General features: G+C 48.3%; 2 protein-coding genes across 8 annotated transcripts in view; one reads left to right on the top strand and one right to left on the bottom strand.

Moving 5' to 3' along the window:
* Positions 1-2,578: 2,578 nt before the first annotated feature.
* Positions 2,579-7,071, top strand: SPAG4 (sperm associated antigen 4). Of its 2 annotated transcripts, none has more exons than XM_016126436.2 (12): positions 2,579-2,982; positions 3,473-3,577; positions 3,840-3,906; positions 4,101-4,162; positions 4,387-4,430; positions 4,729-4,754; positions 4,893-5,001; positions 5,242-5,317; positions 5,491-5,606; positions 6,013-6,180; positions 6,703-6,792; positions 6,905-7,071. In XM_016126436.2, exons 1-12 carry the CDS (start codon positions 2,673-2,675, stop codon positions 7,052-7,054), a joined length of 1,323 nt encoding a protein of 440 aa, XP_015981922.1. In that variant the 5' UTR covers positions 2,579-2,672; the 3' UTR covers positions 7,055-7,071. The 2 variants fall into 2 exon arrangements, with proteins under 2 accessions (XP_015981922.1, XP_015981923.1); XM_016126437.2 differs by having other exon boundaries at positions 2,891-2,963.
* A 2,527-nt stretch (positions 7,072-9,598) lies between these two features.
* Positions 9,599-16,320, bottom strand: part of CPNE1 (copine 1) — a 33,350-nt gene continuing 26,628 nt past the window's right edge. For 5 of the 6 annotated variants that reach the window (XM_036229460.1, XM_036229463.1, XM_036229461.1 and 2 more), the window contains 15 exons: positions 14,860-14,988; positions 14,583-14,762; positions 14,366-14,440; positions 14,202-14,273; positions 13,982-14,062; positions 13,723-13,812; positions 13,515-13,601; positions 13,286-13,372; positions 13,134-13,193; positions 12,921-13,054; positions 12,764-12,818; positions 12,463-12,514; positions 10,482-10,615; positions 10,100-10,336; positions 9,599-9,920 (listed from right to left, as the gene is read on the bottom strand). In XM_036229460.1, the coding sequence (XP_036085353.1) occupies positions 9,780-9,920; positions 10,100-10,336; positions 10,482-10,615; positions 12,463-12,514; positions 12,764-12,818; positions 12,921-13,054; positions 13,134-13,193; positions 13,286-13,372; positions 13,515-13,601; positions 13,723-13,812; positions 13,982-14,062; positions 14,202-14,273; positions 14,366-14,440; positions 14,583-14,762; positions 14,860-14,988 (1,614 nt within the window). In that variant the 3' untranslated portion in view covers positions 9,599-9,779. The remainder of the gene's footprint in view (positions 9,921-10,099; positions 10,337-10,481; positions 10,616-12,462; positions 12,515-12,763; positions 12,819-12,920; positions 13,055-13,133; positions 13,194-13,285; positions 13,373-13,514; positions 13,602-13,722; positions 13,813-13,981; positions 14,063-14,201; positions 14,274-14,365; positions 14,441-14,582; positions 14,763-14,859; positions 14,989-16,320) is intronic. The other variant, XM_036229462.1, reaches the window with a different exon arrangement.

Here is a 16,320-nt window from a genome sequence, read left to right as displayed (position 1 = left end):
CAGCAATCCCTGTCCTTTAGTCAAACACACAGGCCTGGGGGGTCATAGGTGGAGAAGGAGCCAGAGGACTGAGATAGGGTAAGATTTCCTATGGTCAGCTCGGTCCTCCCTGCCTGCACCAGCTTCAGCCTCTATCCTGCATCCTTGTGCAGTAGGAGCTGGGACAGGCTGGGGATGGAGAGAATGGGAGAGGACAGCACCCCAGTCTGGTCCAGCTAGCTTATGGGGCCTCATGTTGTTCCTTGTTCACCTCTCTGTCCTCAATGCCAAGCTCGGGGTCTGCTTACATTGTAAACTGTCAAAAACACTGGCTGAATAAATAGATGAATCCCTTAGCCCCCAAAATTAGTGCTGTAGGCACTCAATATATTTATTGAATTAGTGGGTGATTGAATGTGTGTCCCTAGCTGGCACTTAACAGGTGTTCAAAATACTTCTTAAATAGAAGCCAGAGGTCCTTAACTTGGGCTTTACTAGTGGAACCAGAGATGGGCTCCCAGGAGTCAGCAAACCCTTGAAATTCTCTATAAAATATTGAGTACATATGCATTTTTCTGTACATAGAACTCCTGGCTAAAGTTAATAACCCTTAAACAGATGTGCAGTACTTTTACTGAATGTATGTAGGAATGAATGTATCTAGCAGTCTGAACCCATAGGTGCCAGTAACTATGTGTTGAGTGCATTTCACAGCCATCTACTTAATTATTCTACTTAATGACACCTCCTGTGCAGGCCTTGCACTGTGCCATTTTGGGGGAAGCAGGGCGCAGCCACACAGATGAATCAGACATGTTCTCCATCTTCCAGTAGCTTCATGAACTCTAACATCAAACAAAACTTAGTAAGACCACAATCCCCATCAGAACAAGCAAAAGTCAGGCTGGGTTGCTCAGAGGAAGGAGGCTAGAGGGACTTCCCTGAGGAGGGAGTGTTTAGAATGGGCTTTGAGGACAGGAGTTGGGCAGAGATGGACACCCAGTCAGTGGGGAAGAATGCAGAGCGTGTTTCCGGGACCTGTGATTTGTTCAGTTTGGCCTGTGTGCAAGGAATGTATTGAACGGAGCAGCGGATAAGATTAGACCGTCAAAGGAGCTGGTCCTTGCTGTGTGGCCTTGAGACAGACGTGGTCCCTACCTGTGCTTCAGCTTTTTCATTTCAGTACTGGGGCTGGCCCTATTCTACTTATTTCGCAGGTGTTAGGTGCTCAAATGTGTTTTGAAGTCTATAAAACACCTGACAAGAGGCATAGGTTGTTCTTTTTCTAAGCAAGGCCCAGGTTAGACTTCAAGGCCTCCAGTTGTTGGGGGAGGGCTTCATTTCCCCATTTGACAGATGAGGACACTGGCACCCAAAGAAAGGCAGATGGGGGACCAGAATTCTATGCTTGCAGTGACTTGGCCTTTTCCTCCCTCCCTAGAGCTCTGTGGTATCTAATTAAGCAAGATATTGATGCTGCCTCTCTGGAACCTAATGCTGGCACCTCCTCTCTGGATTGGAACACAGCCTGACTCATTCTCTCTGGGCCTCAACCCCTCCAAATGCTGCCACTATGATGGTATGTAGAGGAAAGAGTGCTGGGTTCAAGGGCAGGATTTTGGAATTCTAATCTCTATCACACAGTGTGGTTTTAGAAACATTTCCCCTCTCTAGACTTGTTTGCCTAGTGTGCAATGTGCACATGATGTTCTCCATTGCCTTTCAAAGTGTGGTCTTTAATTGGGATCCCATCCGTGGTTGTTAAAAAGGCACATTCTTGTACCCACTCCAGAACTGCTGAAGTAGAATCTCAAAGGTGTGCCTGGGAACCTGAGTTTCTAACAGCTGCATTGGTATGCTGTTGCACAGCAGGAGTCTGTGAACCTCTGATCTCTTGTCTGTGACCAACTGTGATGCTTTATTCTCTTCTTGGTGACTCAGGCAGTTGGTCTGAGTGTGGGTATGGTGGTTGGTGAGTACTGAATTCTCACCCCACAGACCCTTGGTGAATGTGGATCTGGGAGAGGGACCCACAGGTCAGAGTTCTTGGCCCCTCTGACTAAGAGGGGCCTGAAGTGTTTACAGAGTAAAAGAAACTAAATGCTTTTTAGAAGTGCCATGGATGATCCCCTGCGCCTGCTTAATATTCATTCATTCACAAATATTTAAAAATCTATTACATGCTAGGTCTATCTCGCCCAGGTCTATCTCGACGCAGCAATGGACAAAACAAAAATCCCTGTCTTCATAAAGTTTACATTCTAGTGGGGGTGACAGGCAATAAAGAAATAAATAAGTAAAATGTATAGCATGTTAGTATAAGTACTGAAGAGAAAAAGCAGGAAGGGGAATAGAAATTCGTTTAAGCCGAGTGCAAGTGTTCTACGAAGTGCTGTGATGTCGTTGCTTGCTTTAACCTGGGAAAGAAAAAGAGAGACCGCCATGGCTCCTAGTGACGTCACGACTAGCTCTGTGACACCGCGTCAGGATGTTCCGTAGTGACCTGGTCTCCTCTATGACGTCTGCAGACAAGCCCAGAAACAGGGGAAAGGGTTGGGTCCCGCCACGGGGCCTGCCGGCTGCATTCAGGTTCCGCGTGGTCCCAGCAGCGCGCACCGGCTGAGGGAGGGCCGAGAGCCTGGACCGCTGCGGAGGCGACTTTGGCGTCCGTGAGGGGCCCGCCGGGAGTCAGGATGCGGCGGAGCTCCCGCCCGGGCTCGACCACGTCCCCGCACAAGCACACGCCTAACTTCTACAGCGACAACAGCAACAGCTCAGTGAGCGTCACCTCGGGGGACAGCAGCGGCCACCGGTCAATTGGGCCGGGGCCCGGGGAGCCTGAGGGCAGAAGAACCCGGGGCTCGAGCTGTGGTGAGCCCGCCTTGAACTCAGAAGTGCCCGGAGGAACCACATGGGCTGGAAGCTCTCGGCAGAAGCCGGCGCCTCGGAGCCACAATGGGCAGACCGCCCGTGGCGCGGCAACCGTGAGGGGCGGGGCCTCGGGTGCGGGCGGGGTCGAACCCGGGTAAGCTGAGGGAGGGGGCGGGGCTGGGCACCGAATCGGGATGAAACTATAGCAGGGCACCTCCTAGGGGGCGGGGCCTATAGGGTAAAGAGAGGCGGTACTAAATGCGATGTCTTAAGGGGCGGGGCCTAAGTGTGATGGACGATCCTGGGAAGGGAGGAGAAAATCCTGTGATTGGGCACCACCGAGGAGGCTCGGCCTCGATGTTAGCATGAGTGGCTACCTGGAACTCCCGGCCGCACCAAGACCTGAGGCTGGGGGCGGGGCCTTCTCTTGGGTTTGGGAGTAGTCTTGAGAGCATCCCCGAGGGGCGGGGCCTTAGAATGCTGAGAGACCTGGGATGCGGATGCAGTGGACCAAAGGCTGAGAGGGTGCCCGCTTCTGGGCTCGAAAACCTGAGGCCGGGTCCGGGGGAAAGAGTGCGCCTGCTGTGAGCAAGGCCCCAATGGAGCCCTTGGGCGCCTGCAGAACCGGCTGGCTCTCCTGTTGTCTCTGAGGAGCAGTTCGACCTTCTCTCGACCCTGGACCTGAGGCAGGAGATGCCTACCCCGCGAGTGTCCAAGAGCTTCCTGAGTATGCGCCAGGCCAGCCTGAATCCCCTCTGACCCTCCAGCTTCCTTCCCCGAATTCCAGTCCTCACCTCTGAGACCCTGTTCTCCAGTCTCAGACCCTCGCCTATGCCTGAATCTCCAGGCCCTTCCCTGAGCCAGATCCACCACCTCTGAGCTTCAACTCATTTTCCTTGCCCCCATCTAATTCTCCTAGCCCACTCCTCTCCATCACTCCCCCTCTCTGAGCCGTATTCCCATTTCTGAGACCCCTCTCCTCTCCTCAGGCCTACTTTTCCAGGTGCTTAGCGTGTTGTTATCCCTCCTAGGAGACATGCTGGTCAGTGTGTACAGGTCAGAGGGGGGGGAAGTGGAAAACTCAGGGTCTGCTCTTTGGAGGAGGTGGGGGGCAGGGCCAGACCTGGCTGAGGCTTGAGCCGATTCAGACCTGGTTGAATTGTGTTCACAAGAGCTGGGTCTAGGAGCCTGGGGTGGCGGCTGTGGGTTCACTAGGGTCCTGGGGCCTCAGCCTCCCTCTGGTTCTTCAGGGAGGTCTGTTCCATCCGCTTCTTGCTCACCGCTGTGTCACTGCTGAGCCTCTTTCTGACAGGTGAGGGGGTGGTGAATTCCCTGGGGCCCCAGCCCTGGATGCTTTGGAGCCAAACTGGGCGCATTTTCACCTATGTCCCTCAAGGCACTCTGCCTTTTCAGTCCCCCATAGTCTACTTCAGGGCACTAATCCACCCCCTCAGGCCTCTTCTCCCTCACTATTGGTTTATACCAGGGAAACCCTCCCCGCTCCCTCTCCTTGAGACCACCCTCCTCTTTCTCCAGCACTCTGGTGGGGGCTCCTGTGTCTGGTCCCTCCTTTGGAGAATGTGAGTCACGGAGACTATGTCCCAGGGTGGATGGTTGGCAAGCTATGAACTTGGAGATTGTGGGGGATCCCCTGGGCTGCTGGGAGTGGGCAGTGCTGGAAGGGCTGAATATAAAGAGATTTCTGCGAGATTGTGTCCAGAGATGCTTGAGGGTCTCTGAGGGGTTCTGAAGGTCAGGGGGAAGGCAGTCCTCAAAAAGGAGATCCTTTGAGTCTGACTGCTCCCAGACTGAAGTCGGACAAGGAGATGGGTGGGAGCTGAGCAGCCCTTGTACTTTGTCCCTCTCTCCCTCCAATAGGAACCTAAGGAGATGCTGACTCTAAGGTGAAAGATGACACTTGGGGTGGGGAATGGGGGGTGCTCAAAGGTACCTCTGTGGGGGCCTTATGGGAAGTGTGTGGGGGACTGGGAGCCAACCACATGGTGCCAACCCCCCCCAACTCCCCCCCCCCTCGCCTGCAGCGAGTACCACGAGCGCGTGCGCTCCCAGGGACAGCAGCTGCAGCAGCTCCAGGCTGAGCTGGATAAACTCCACAAGGAGGTATCCAGCGTTCGCGCAGCCAACAGCGAGGTGAGATCGGTAGCTGTGTCCTGCTCTCACAGCAGGACCCCAGGGGTGTACAGGAGCCACGCCCGCTGCACAGTCCTCAACCACCTTGGATACCCCTTGCAGAGCCTTGCTCCCCGGGTCCTGAGCCCCAATGTCGGGATTTCTCTCAGGGCCCACAAAGTTCGTCCCAGAAATCTAGTTCCCAGAGAACTCTGTCTCCATATAGGACCAGCGCGCAAGCCCCGCCCTCCCTCTTTTTAGAGAGTAGCCAAGCTCGTATTCCAGAGGTTGAATGAGGACTTTGTGCGGAAACCCGACTATGCGCTGAGCTCTGTAGGTAAGACCCAGGACACTGAGAGCGTGAGACTCAGAGACATGGAAAAAGACAGAGACACTCACACAGACAGACCTGTTCACATGACCAGCCCAAGGAGTCCCACCTCAGACAGACCCTGCCTCAGCTGTCGGTCAGGCATCGGTGCCACTAAGTGATTGTTTCTCCCTCTCTAGGAGCGTCCATCGACCTAGAGAAGACGTCCCATGACTACGAGGACGCGACCACTGCCTACTTCTGGAATCGCTTCAGCTTCTGGAACTACGCGCGGCCACCCACGGTTATCCTGGAGGTGGGCTTGAAACCTGGATCCTGGAACAGGACCGGGGGCAGTGGGATGCTGGGGAAATGACTCAACAGCTCCTTGGAGGTGGGACCTAGCTGAGCTGAGGGTGTGGCGCTAGGCGGGGGTCCTGCTGGACAGAAAATGGGCCAAGTTAGAGGTGAGGCCTGGCTTGGTTGGAATGAGACTCTAGGCGAGGCCTAGGACCGCATTAAGCTGTAGGAGAAACCTGGCAGTGCTAGAGACTGGGGCCCTGGACGGAATCTGGTTAGGTTGGACCTGGGTTAGGGGTGGAGGACTGAGTGGGACCAATATTGAGGTCGAACTAGGGGCCTACCTAAATCAATGCTCAGATTGGGGAAGGGCCAGAGTCACTCAGTGTCCAGGTTCTGACGGTCTATCCATCTGCCTGCAGCCAGATGTGTTCCCTGGGAATTGCTGGGCCTTTGAGGGAGACCACGGCCAGGTGGTGATCCGGCTGCCAGGTCGCGTGCAGTTGAGCGACATCACCCTTCAGCATCCACCACCCAGTGTGGCGCACACCGGGAAAGCCAACAGCGCCCCCCGCGATTTCGCAGTCTACGTGAGTAGGACTACGGCCTAGGTGAGGGATTTTGCCTAGACAGTACCAGGCAGTCATGAAAACTGATGCCACTACCTGAGCTTTACTTGCTCATCTATAAAATGGAGACACTACCACTTGCCTCTCAGAGCTGCTGTAGGTTATAATTATAACCATATCCAAATATTAGTTATGGTTTATTGAGTGCTTACTCTGTGCAGAGTATTTAACATGGATCATTTACATGGATTATCTCCTTGTGGCCACAATTCCGACATGCTATTAACTCCCCTTCACAGATAAGGGAAGTAATCGTCAGAAGGGGGGCTTTACTTGCCCAAGGTCTCACAGCTAACAACTGGCCAGACTCAAAGTTGCAGCTTGGTTTCATTGAGCCCACATTCCATACTACATCAAATACAACACCAAAAAATAAATGAGAGCATGAATATAGCTACTGAACACAGTAGGTCCTCAACAAAGTTGCTTTCTCTCTCCTTCACCTGTGTCTCACTGTTTGTCTATTCACTTTTCACCTACCAGGGCCTCCAAGTTGATGACAAGACTGAAGTATTTTTGGGGAAATTTACCTTCGACGTGGAGAAATCTGAGATTCAGACTTTCCACCTACAGGTGTGTTTTTCTCTGGGAGTTAGAGTGCTAATGGGGTGGGACGGTGAGGGAAGATCGGGGAGGAGGGAGCCCTTGGGAGAGTGGACTTGGCATGATCCATTTGTCTCCCCAGAATGACCCCCCAATGGCCTTTCCCAAGGTGAAGATCCAGATTCTAAGCAACTGGGGCCACCCCCATTTCACGTGCTTGTATAGAGTACGAGCCCATGGCACAAGAACCTCAGATGGGGCAGGGGACAGTGCCACAGGGGGGCCCCATTAAACATGCTGATTGTTGGAGTAGAGTGGAGGTCTGTACTGAAAGAAGCTGGATCAATGCTGAAGGATCTGTTGGGGGATGCTCTGACTGCCTTTGGTATGTAAGTATGGTGATGGCTGCACCCTCTTAAGTAGCAGCAGCTCATGTTTACGCAGTACTTCATCATGTACTCTGGACGTTATACGCATTACCTAACTAATCCTCATGATCACAGAGGGGGAAACCACACAGGTCAAAAAACTTGTTCAAAGTCACACGGTTAGTGAAGAACTGTCACAGCAGGACCCAAGCCCACCTTCCTCCAGAGGCCACCCTCTTTAACTGCAGAGCTGCCAGTCAGCCTGAAGCCGAGCTTGTGTATCTCAATTCCCACCCCCAAATTCTGGGAAAGTCACCCAACTCCTACTAGGTGCAGCTGGAGGGAGAATTACCCCTCTTCCTTATATAAACACTCAAACTAAGCAAACTTGAGAACTCTAGGAACTATCTGAGTCACAGCTGATGTAGGCCTGATAGTCCCTGCTCAGGTTGTCTTTACTGAGACCAGAGTGCCTGACTCTATGCTAGGCACAGTACAGATAGTCTAGTGTTCATCAGTCCCTGCCCTCAAGGAGCCTGACAGGATAGAGAGGATGCTCTAGGAAACAGGACAATTCATTCACTGATCTAAGAATTCTTCACTCAAAAGTAGATGGAGGAATAAAAGACGAAGGAGATAGTTATCAAAGGAGTCATGAGTTCTACCTGGGCAGAGTAGAAAAGAGGGACCAGCATGAACAAAAAAACTTGCAACATTTTGGCTGCTAAGATCCTTCCCCAGTGTGTTCATGTTTTGGGAGCATATACACACTATTCACAGTGGGTATACCTGTAGGAAGTTGAAACTGAGTGTGTCAGGATGGGCGATGGGCATGTATCTATTTGTTTAAATTTTGGGGATATTACACTTTTGTAATTTGAAGACAAAGGAATAATATTCTCTCATGTGGTCTCAAAACCTAAGGTTATAAATGTGAACAAATACATCTTTTTTAGGAACCCAAAGCCTTAAAACTATTTATAGTCTTTGATCACAGCAATTCCATTTCTAAGAATGGATCCAAAGAATACATGGATGTAATCAAACATAATACTTTTAAGATTATACATCACATTTTTAAAAAAACTGGAAATAGTATCTAAGAAGATAAATTATGCTACAAAAATAATATGAAGCCAATAGAAATGGTAATATAAAAGCAAGTTTAATGTCATAGAAAGTAATTAATGTATATGGATAATTTCTTTAAAAGTAAGCTAGACTGGTATACATAAAAAATTTAAACTTCCATATGAAAAGAGTTCTATAGACAAAAAGATACTATATATGAAAGGACAATGGCCTGGGAGTAAATATTTTCAATATGCATAAGAAATAACTGAATAACTGTAACAGAATAAAGGCTATAACAATGGTAAAAACCTATAAATCAGCTATTTATAGAAATAAAATTCACAAACACATGAAGTGATAACTAGCTTTCATAATTAAATAAATTCAACGAAAAATGATATTCTTTCTTTTTTTGCCTGTCAGATTAACAAAAGGGTTAAAAAACTGTTATAAAGGGCAATTCACAATATCTATTAAAATTTTAAATATTTATACCCTTTGATTTAACATTTTTACTTCAAGGAACAAATCCTTCAGAAACATTCCTGTAAATGCACAGATAATGTAGAAGGATATTCATTACAGCACTGTATATAACAGAAGAAAATTGGAAGGGGCCCAAATCTCAGTAAGTAAGAAATTGGCTAAATAAAGTATAGTGCACTTATATGCATACTAATATATAGGTATTAAAAAGAATGAGGTCAGCAACTAAGTTCTAATGGGTAAGACACCCAAAATATAAAACCATGGTGTAAATAGTACGTATACTATCCTATTTAGAAAAAAAAACTCAGACTTAGGAAAGACTGGGGTTCTTACCTGCTCCATTATCTATTTTAAAGCATGCTAAAATAGTGTATATAAAATGATCTCACTTTTATAGAAAAACATGTATAGACTATAAATACTATGGATAAAGAACTAAAAAATATGCACCTAATATTTTATTGAGATATGGAAGTTTAGGTGATATTTCTCCTGTATTCCTACAATGCATATACATATTAATTTTCTAGCAAGAAAAAAAAACAACTTAAAAATTCAAGCCTGTAGCCTATTTTTAGGACTAGAACTACCACTGCTCCCTCCCCAAGAAGTCTAACATAGCCCCTACTCCAACTTAAAACTTATCCCTCCCCTAGCACTCTCCATCTTGTCCTGTGTTTGCAGCTCTGCCCAGCTGAGTGTCTGGCTTACATTTAATCTTTGTATTTTCAAAATAAAGTCAGCATCTCCAGATATATGGCCTGGAATACATAATTTCTTTGAGTGGGGCTATTCTGTCAGAAGCATCCTTCGCTCAACAACTCCCAAGGTCAATAAATAGGCTTGGAGAAAAGTAAACATGGCTAACAGCAGATTCCTATCCAAAAACAGAGTGGTGGCAAAGCAGTGGTCATCATTGGTCTTTATTGAATGAAGGGCTCCAGGGGGCAAGCAGATGGGATCAGGAACAGCAACAGCAGGAGCAAGTATAAAAGTATAAAATGTATAACGTGCTAGACTGGGGAGCGTGGTCAGAGGCAGGGACACCGGGCTGAGGATTGGCCATAACCTACGCTCCAAGGGAATCTAAGCCTGAGGAGCCTGTGCAGGGCCCTTGGCTGGAAGTGGAAGAGGCTTGAATGGGGCCCAACCTTGGGCCTTGAAGTAGGAGACCAGTTGCATGGGTACCTCTGCGAGCACAGTCTGCGCCAATGCCTCCCGCGGGGCCTGCCAGGAGAAGAGGAGCAAGGTCAATGGGGGCCTGCAATAGCTTCAAGGGATATGAAATCTAACACCTAACCCTGCCCCAGACTTAGGTAAAAGGGTGAGTATCCCCACTCCCATCAGGTAGAGGTGGAAGGGTGAACTCCCAGATCTGGTCTGCCCCCACACTTGTCCCCACTCACATTCTGAAAGCGGCGGTAGGGCACAAATTGAACTATGTCACGGGCAGCTCCCTCCCCGGAGCGTGTACGCAGGGGTCCACCATCAGCATCCAGCTGCTCCATGGCCTCGAAATCAGCACTGCCCACACCCACGATGATCACTGACATAGGCAGGTGGGAGGCACGAACCACAGCCTCACGTGTGGCCTCCACATCTGTCACAGCACCGTCGGTTAGCAGCAACAGCACAAAGTATTGCTGGGGGCAAGTCATTCACATACTGAGGTAGACCCTCTAAACATCCCAGCTACATAGTCCCACATTGACAAGAAGTCCCTTGTTACATAGCCCTCAAGGCAGCCCTGGACTGAGACCACCCCACTACCACCTCCCATACCCTTACCGAGGCAGTCCTCTGTTGTGCAGCCTGGGCTGCAAACCTGGCCACATGATTGATGATAGGTGCAAAATTTGTGGGGCCATAGAGGCGAACTTGGGGCAGGGCCTGGCGGTAGGCATCCACAATACCCTGGATGCCTAGAGAAAAAGGGCAAAAACACCGTAAAACACTGAGTCTATTGGAATTGAGCCAGTCCTGACATCACCCCACCTTAAAAGAGGAGATTTGGGAAGCTGGGTGCATTTCATTCAATCACCCCTGTAACCCAAGGTACTTGACCTTATTCTACAGATGAGGAAATTAAGGCCAAAGACAGGAGGGACACCTGTCCTAAATCACAGCTTGAATAAAAACCCAGATTAGGGGATATCCTGAAGAACCTAGGACAGTTGGGCACCAGATAACCCATTCAATAAGATAATGAATTATAATCCATTTAATAAAATAAGAATCCATAGAGCTATGAAAGCTCTTCCTTAATATACAAAGAAGGAGGAATTACAAAATCAGTCAACAATCACAGAGATAAATGATTCAGGCAAGGATCATCAATGGATGCTAAAACTAGGGGTTAAAAGATGAGCAATTAGATAATTATATAGCCTCAAAGTATCTTCCTAAAAGATATTTATTAATTACAAAGAGAAAAACAGTACTTGCATAGTACTGCATAGAAACCTGATAGGCTCTACCTTAACCAATGATCAAAGTTAACATGGCTGGTAATAGGATAAATCAATGTCATGTGACTCCTAATACAATGCACTGAGAAGAAAACAGCATCATGTCTGTGGTATTCCCACCAAAAATGCATAATCTCAACCTAAAGGTAAAACCAAAGGTAAAACCAAACTGTGAAACATTCTATAAATTATCTGGCCTGTAATTTTAAACAATGTCAATATCATGAAAGAATGAAGAACTACGGAAGACAATAACTGAAGGCAACATGTGATCCAAGGTATCCTTTTGCTGTAAAAGAACGGTTGGTAAGATTTGAATAAAATCTATAGATTGGATAATAGTATTGTACTGATGTTAATTTCCTCACTTTGATTTTAGGAAACACACATTGAGGTATTTAGGGATAAAGGGCCACACGAATGATAATAGGTGCAAAGTTGGTAGGCCACAGAGGCAAACTTGGGGCAAGGCTTATTCAGTACAATTTTCAAACATTTCAGAAAAAAAAAAGTGTGTGTGTGTGTGTGTGTGTGTGTGTGTGTGTAGAGAGAGAGAGAGAGAGAGAGAGAGAGAGAGAGAGAGAAAGACATAGAGAGACAGAGACAGCGATGGGGCAGGGCGGGGAGAACTTGAGAGAATAATGAAGCAAATGTGGCAAAACGTTCATGTTTGAAGAATCTGGTTGAAGATAAACACCAGTGCCTGTGACCCAGGCCCTGACTCCTGAGCGCCAATGACCTGAACACCTATAACTAACTATTCCTGCAACTTTCCTCTTAGTCTGAACCCGTATCAAAATAAAAACCCAGGTCAGGTAGGGTCAAGTTTTCCACTTCAGCTTATTGCCCATGTGGGGGTGGCTGGAAAGACAGGAGGTTTTGCCCTCTCTAAACGAAAGAGCACAGGGCAAAAGTACCCTGAAAAGAGATGATGCCCAAATTAAGTACTTGTGAGCTTCTCAACAGAGATAATAATAACAGCTACCATTTTTTAGAGAGCACTTAGTATGTACCAGGCTTACTGTTTCAAACTTTATACACATCTTCTCCTACAATATCAATATTCAATATCCTACAATACTATAATCCTACAAGCACATAGAAGCAGAGCAACTTTACAAATCACATTGTTAGAAAATGGCAGGATGAAAATTTGACTCCAGAGGCCTAGCTTTAAAATCCATTCTTCTGAACAATGGAGTCAGGAATCTGTTCCCCCATCCCCACTCTCTCTTGCCAGCATAGGTTTGGCCCTCTAGGTATGAAGAGATCTGCCTTATGCTGGAGGATGGGAGACTTACCTGAACAGTAGGGGTTACTGGGATTGAAGTTCAAAGCAAATTCATGGGAGACCTGAAAACAAGAATGAAAATGAGTTTCTTCCCTCATGGCCACCTTCGTATTAAGAAAGAGGGCACCATGGTATGTACCAAGCATCTTATAGGAGCTATTTAGTCGTGAGCACTTGCTGTAACCTGCCTATAGGGAGGCATCCCTGCCTCTCCCCACAAAGCTGAATGCCAGGCAGTGAGTCCACTGCATTTGCCAAATCAGGACTCTGAAACTGGAAACACGAGTATAGGAAGGGAAGAGTGCGCTCACCTGCCAGTCAGGGGGCACCTGGGCCCCAAATCCAAATGCTGGGAACAGCTTGTCCCTGTGGGAGGACAGTGAGTTGGGGAAAAGGCAGTGAGGGAACTGTGAGCCCAGAGGCTGAGGCATCTGCAGGGAGTGGGGATGGCCAAGAGAAGTTACTTACGAATCATAGTCTTGAACCACGCTGCCCACACTCCACAGTGCTGCCAGGTACTCATTGATCCCTGTTGGGCTCAGGTAGTGCAGGGAGTCTGGTGAGGAGGGGTCTCCATTGGAGCCTGTGAAGTCCACACCTACCTAGAAAGATAGGAAGAAGGAAGCTGAAGGTCCCCTTGAGCCCCAAATCTGTTCTCTTGCCCCTGGTAAAGCAACTTACAGTAAAGTTGATTTGACAGCCTCCCATCACATAGTCGAGGAATGAATACTCTGTTTCTACCTGCAGATGAGACCAGGGTCATGTCTAGGGTGAAGGGATTGGGGTCATGGAGCTCAGGGATCAGAGCCTGGTCACATGGGCTACTGTCTCACCTGGCAAATCTTGACACGAATAGTTCCAGAGTTCTTGTAGCTTTTCTTTTTCTGCTGTTTCTCAGGGTGGATGCATTCAAACTCAGCCTGGTGAGGAAAGAAAAATTTGGGTAGGAAATTCCCACGGCATCAGTCAGGACTGGAGTGTAGCTGCCCTGCTCTCCTCCTCTCCCTGAAGCTACAGCACTCTAGGCCCACCACAACACCCCTAAGCAGGGCCAGCACTCACTGGGGCTGCTTGCAGCTGGGCCAAACTGGTGTGGAAGGTACCAATGAGATCATGTGAACCATCACTGTCATAGTCTGAGCATCGTACCTGGGAGGGAAGGTGTATGAGCATGATATAAAGGTCAGGAGGAGGCAGGTTGCAAGTGAGAAAAAAATCCTTCCCCAGGTTTCTACCCCCATTCAGTCTACTCAGGAGGCAAACACCTTACCTGGATAGGGGTGCTAGGGTCTCCCCCACAGAAATGCTGAAGGGGAACAGAGAAGCGCTTCCACGTAGGGTTCAGGTTGTTCTTGATTACCTGAAGGTAGAGGGCAAGGTGTCCAGTGAGTTCTGGGCTGGTGTGTGGGGAGCTGCCGTCCTTTCCCTACCCATATGTAGTCTCTTTCTCTGTATTTCAAACCTGGGTAGTCATGAGTCCTAGGAGATTCCCTCCTACCCCACCTACTCAATCCCAGGGAGTCTCACACCTCAGATCTGTATGCCAGGTGCCATTTCCCATCGCCCTGGCGGAAGAACTCCAAGAATGGATCAGATTTCCCCAGGAAGTCCTGTCAATGCCACAGAAACCTGTTATAAAACTCAGGTAGAAACAACTACTATGTCAGACATCTGTCCCCACCCCTGCCCCCAACACACAATTCCAGTCCCCTTAATTCTTGAACCCCAAGAGCCCCCTTCTACACCTACCTTCTTATCTAGGTTTCTGGCTTCCACCTCCATGGTCACTACACGACTATCCTTCAATTCCTGAGATGAGACCTAGGTAAGGGTAGCAGGAGACTGTATCATCTCATGAATTCCTCAATGATCCATAGGGCCCTCCACCCCACCCATACAGAGTTCTTCCTTACCGTGATGGTCCCCTGCCCAGCAGGTTTTCCAGGCTTCAGCATCAAGGGCAGAGTTATTATCTGGCTGGACACAATCTGGGGCAGAGCAGTAGGGGTGGGGTGTCAAGATCTCAGGCAGGGTTAGATTCTGCTTGACCCTCACCCTCCAACTCCAGGCAGGCTGGGTTGTCTGACAGGGCTCTTACTGAACCTGTGTCTAATCCCTGGTACTACATACCTGTCCTAGGGAACACTCAGCCCCACCTAGGAAGTCATCATCCCCCAGCTCAGGTGTCTTATTGTCTATGTCATAGATGCCAAATCGGAGCTTCTGGACTGTTTCAAAGTGATATTCAAGCTGCAGAGTCTTGGAGAACTCAGGGCTCGAGCAGTTCCGTACTCGCTCAGTTCGGCCAAGCTATGGACAGAGGCCGATAGCATTACAGTCACGCACTCACTACCCCAAAACAGTCCAAGGCTGCCTCCACAACCCTAACCCCGACGTTCCCTCTCACCTCAACCCAGTTGCCCCCTCCCACATCCTGTAAAAGGACACAGAGTGGGTCAGACTTGGAGCCGATGTCCTTATCAATGAGGTGGTCACAGGAAATGGACAGTTGAACCAAGGTCACGCAGTGGGCCATCTGGGGAAAAAGGTACAAGTCAAACACAGAGGGAGCGTCTCTACCCTTCCCTGACTGTATTTCTCAGCTTGGGAAGGCCAGCAGGCTTCACCCAGGCAGGGCTGAGCCTGTGTCCACCCCAATGACACCTAAGGAAGAGAAGGACCTATAGCCTCCATACTCCTTCAATGCCCTTGGGTGAGCTCAATGGAACAGGAGGTGGTGATTACAAACAACCTTGGTCCAGCACTATAATGGGAAGACCCAGACTCTAATCCTGATCTATTCAGAGACTAATGACACACCTCCGACCCCCTTACTGGCTCCAGATCAGACCCTAATGCAAATTCCAATCTCAACACTTACCTAAACACAACCACGATCCAGAAAGTGCTCCCCTAAAAATATCTTGCTTCAATGATTTTCCACTAACCCTGGGGCCCTGCATCTTGAGGAAGAGTTGCGGTCCTCCTGATGACTCTCATAACCTCTAATCAGCTGCTTATGTCTCACTCCTGACTATTCTCACTGCCACTACCCAGTCCGAGAAAGCATTTTTCACCAAGCTTATCACATTAGCCTCTTTAATTGATCTCCCTTATCTTACGCCACCCCCACCTCCATTTCTCCATCCTCACATCTATAGACTATTTTCAATACAGCAATTAGGGTGATCCTGTTAAAACATGTCAGGTCATGTCACACCTCTGCTCTAACACTCTAATGATTACCCATTGCTTAGAAAAAAATCCAACTCTACCATGCATAGGTCTTCAAAAACCTAGATCTAACTTGATCTCATAACATCTTTTCTCTTGCTCACTACATTCTGGCCACACAGGTCTGCTTGCTTACCATTCCTCAAAAAAACCTTGTTTGTACTTCAAAACATGAAATGTTCTTCCCTCATATTATCCACATGGCTTGCTCCCACTAGGGCTTTATTCAAAATCATCTTTCTCCATTATGACAGAAAAGGCTCTTTTCTAGTCACTCTAAAATTTTAACCCGAAACGCTGCTGACACATTACATACCTCTTTCCTCTTTTTACTCTTTAGCATTAGTCACCCTCTAATATTGCTATTTATATAATTTGTCTTCCCCACTAGAATGTAAACTCCATGAGGGAAGGGTTATTTGCCTGTTCTGTTCATCGCTCTATCCCAAGCATGTACACAGTATCTGTTGAATGAAATCCAAAAGGCTACATGCAGCCTGAGCTCCCAGCCTGCCATCTCCAAACTGATTGGCAACCAAGTAGCACCAAGCTTTTCCAATTCATCCACTTCCTCTTTTGGAAAAACTATCTTCTTACATGGATCACCATGACTCCATGTAACCCCTCCTCCTGC

This window comes from Rousettus aegyptiacus, unplaced genomic scaffold (genome assembly GCF_014176215.1).
Source record: "Rousettus aegyptiacus isolate mRouAeg1 unplaced genomic scaffold, mRouAeg1.p scaffold_m13_p_12, whole genome shotgun sequence".
NCBI classification, from domain to species: Eukaryota; Metazoa; Chordata; class Mammalia; order Chiroptera; family Pteropodidae; genus Rousettus; species Rousettus aegyptiacus.
This window is presented reverse-complemented; position numbering and strand designations above follow the sequence as displayed.